Source organism: Pollicipes pollicipes, unplaced genomic scaffold (genome assembly GCF_011947565.3).
Source record: "Pollicipes pollicipes isolate AB1234 unplaced genomic scaffold, Ppol_2.1 Scaffold_5724;HRSCAF=6776_pilon_pilon_pilon, whole genome shotgun sequence".
In the NCBI taxonomy this organism is placed as follows: domain Eukaryota; kingdom Metazoa; phylum Arthropoda; class Thecostraca; order Pollicipedomorpha; family Pollicipedidae; genus Pollicipes; species Pollicipes pollicipes.
In genome coordinates, this window is record NW_023596746.1 from 591,913 (window position 1) to 595,519 (window position 3,607).

The 3,607-nt window shown below is 46.2% G+C and overlaps 1 protein-coding gene across 1 annotated transcript; it reads left to right on the forward strand.

Moving 5' to 3' along the window:
• Positions 1-2,136: 2,136 nt before the first annotated feature.
• mrn (general transcription factor IIH subunit 4 marionette) lies at positions 2,137-2,240 on the forward strand (the record flags this gene model as incomplete). Its single annotated transcript, XM_037225987.1, is given in 1 exon segment — positions 2,137-2,240. A coding segment is annotated over 1 exon segment (74 nt), but the record flags the coding sequence as incomplete, so codon positions are not given.
• Between the last annotated feature and the right edge of the window lie 1,367 nt (positions 2,241-3,607).

Here is a 3,607-nt window from a genome sequence, read left to right on the forward strand (position 1 = left end):
TGCCAGCAGTCTATCAGTCTGTGCTGGGCCAGCGGTGCGGGGTTGATGCCGCGCCACGTGTACCGGTCGGCCAGCGTGTGAAGCAGCGCAGTGTCCTGCCTTCCACCTCTGTTGGTATTGCCGCTGTGACAGCCGTGGGCTGGGCGGGTGCGCAGGTCGCGGCCGTTTGACCAATCAGTTTGACCTGATCTGGTCACTAACCGGGTGGGGATGGACGGCGAGACGAATGCAGTCGAACGGGTGGTCAGCTATGGCTGACTGCACCAAGTGTCTATTGCTGCGTTTCGTCCCGTGGGTGTGGATAGACATATTCCAAAGGAAATGCGGCCATGGTGTGGAGCGAAACACGCAAACGAGAACGGCGATTCGACCGTGGGAGACCTCCGGCGACGGTTACGGCTGACCGACCACTGCGCGTGGCATGAAAATCGCGACGCGACCCTCCCTTGGGGGAATGCGGTCGTACCGTACGACCATGCGCAGCTGCACCGTTTCCCGGTGCTTAGTGTGTGGCATGAAAACAGGCGTTGCTCTATCCAAAAGACGGGCGCGTTCCTATCACAGCGTCGAGCTATGGTCTGCGCCGGTCCTTGGCCATTCGGCCCAGCCCGACCCGGCGCCTGTCCGGTAATGTGGGTCTGCATAGCAACCCCCGGGGCGAATCTGCTTGATAATGCGTGGTCTTCTACAACGTAACAATTCGAAGAAGATATAGTCCGTTGCCTATTCGATTTAACATGGGAAACTACAACTGATAAATTGAGAAATAGCTGCGCAACAGGACACAAAACCGCGACCGCATGTTGTCAGCCCCGTATCCCTACAAAGAGGTGTTAACTTGGGTCACGCTTTACCTTCCATACTCGTTTGTTATCGATAAACTGTGCCATTGTGCTTCGGGTGGTGTGTCTCGTTTCACGCTTGGATACCGAGGGAGGGCTGATAATTATTTTAGAAGCCAAAATATATATATATTTAGGAGTATTTGTTCACCTGTAAGTCAAGCTTTGCTTTTCCTGACATCTCAAACACGTTTGGCATCAGCAAGAAGACCAATGCGTTTTGAATCGCGGGCCTCCTCGCGATACGACGCCAGTGAATAAGCAAAATTTTCTTGGACCGTTTTAGTTCCAGCCACGGGTTCTAGCCACTCAGCTGATAGCGATGACTTCATGTGGTCTCCGTAGGCGAGCTCGGCGGGCTGGCGCGCTGCAATGACGCGCTGCGAGAAGTTGTTAGTAAATCTGTGGGATGGCCGGCGTGGCGTCGGTCCTGCCACGCTGTTCTTAAGCGTTTAGCCTGATTAAGCAATACGATACAAGGACCCTGACTAAGTTCGGTAGTATTGGGAATGAAAGAGAGTGCCACTTCAAGGAGCTATGCCTATCTAGGTTGCGAGGAACGATGGCACAGGTGCAAGGCCTGAAGCATTTGGAGTGCAAGAACCTCCAAGATTATTTGAAAACGCTTGATTCTGATGTCATAAACCAGCTTTATAATCATCCAGCATCATGCTTGGCTGTGTTCAGGTGAGCTGTATGATCTCACTTCAAGCAATGGAAGGAAGTGATGGTTTGGGCACTGTGATTGCAACAGGATATGCTCAGAATTTTGCTTAAATCTTATTTAAGGCATTCAAACCTTCAATTTGATGATTTAGGAAGCAGTCAAGTGTGTGCATGACCAGTGATAAAAGCTGTGTATGTGTGCATGCTGGGATGTATATCAGCCATTATCATCAGGAAATGTTTTTCTGACCAAAATTGCAACTTTAAATCATCCTTATCCTCTCAGTTACTACTTTCTAAGTGGCAGGGATCTGTATGTATTGCTGCTAGCAATCTTAAGTTCACGGTGTGCAGTATGGTGCTCATACTGGTCATTGGAAGCAATCCGTAATACTTTGTAACATGCTCACACTTTGTTTTGTTTGAAACCATCCTGTTTTATGTATGTGGTTCCTTTTCTGTTCTCAAAAATATAATATCAGCTCTTGTTTGATGTTAAGAATTCACTGTCATGCCCAATGGTGTATAATTATTTAATAATTTTATGCCCCATTGATCAGGGTCTACCACTTATGTTGATTATTGAATGTTCATCCCCAACTAATTGATTCCCACTTCTCTTTTCAGAGAGGTTCCCAAACTTGGTCAACTGTTCATCATGAGATTGCTGTTTGTGGAACAACCAATACCCAAAGCAGTCACCACATCCTGGGTGGACACATCACATGCCAAGTGAGGTTCTTGTGATGCTTGGCTGCAAGAAGGCAGCTTCACCATTTTGGATGGTCAGGGGTTTCAGGGGATAAACCCATGTGTATCTATCTCTATTCTTTTGTGAGGGCTATGTTTATTCTGGTCTTTTAATGTTGAGTTGCCCTCCCTCCCCCCTCCCCCCCCCCAAATGCTGGCTAAGGCCTCCCATATTTTGGGCTGGAATACTACAAAAAATGTAGGAGAGTTGGCCATTAAACAGACTTTCCTTTGATCCCTCTTCATAGTGGCATGACCATTAAGAGTGCAGCTAGGTTACTTAAAGTCCCAACATCAATAATATGTCATCAACTGAAGGGTATGCTTAGGCCGTGGGGTGAACAGTTGCATACTTTGACTTCTTTTTGTCTCAAATGTAAGCTGAGATGTTTTTCCCCCAACTTAACATGGTATCGACACCAATTATTCTGGGCTGTGAGATCTCACTGGACAACTAAATTATGAACCGTTATTCTGGAAGGTGAACCCACCACTGAACATTTTGCCACATCACAAATGTTGTCAGCATGACCTCAGCACTCTATCAAAGTTGGGCTTTCACCACTGCCAAAGGAGGGCTTCTGTCACTGCTGTTGATGTATCTGCTTGGCAACATATGTTGCTTTTATATGCATTTTATGCACTGCAGCCAACAGGCTTGCAAGTAGAGAGTGATGTAGACAAGTTGCTTCTTGACTAATTATTTTTATCAAAACATACCACCTGTGACATAAAACCAGTCAGTGGTAGTTAAGCTCAGATATATACATGACACCATTCATTGGAATGGTGTTTTTGCTTTCAGTAGCCTTATGCTTTTTGGGACAATAGTGGGAGAAAGATAGAGTGTTGTCTGGAATTGTTTGGCAATTTAAAGAAAATAGATATGTAGTTGCATTCTTCTACCATTTAAGGGGTTTTGATGATTCAGGATTAATTCAGGCTTTCAAGTTGCAAGGGCTTCAGTTGCATTGCTGTGTGCAGTAGACAATGATAGTATTTTAGAATGGGCGGTCTTTGGTCATCAATCTTTGGTTCAATCTTGTGGCAATTGGTGAGGGTGGTAATGGTGGTAATTGTCCTGAGCACCTCCTGTGCTGAAGCTATGATTTATGTAAATATTACATGCATGTCTAAAAATTGAAAATGTGGAAGCATTTTCAACTTAGAATTCCCAACCAAAGCACAATTGGGAAGAAAAAGGCAACTGAATCATGGACAGTCTCAGGTAATGCAATCTGGCTGTGTGTGGTGGTGGCACATTGTCCATCGCAGATGGTGTTGGTGTCATGCTGGCCTTGCCGCTGATGAGGGTAAGGGGATGGCATTTGCCTCACATTGACAATCGC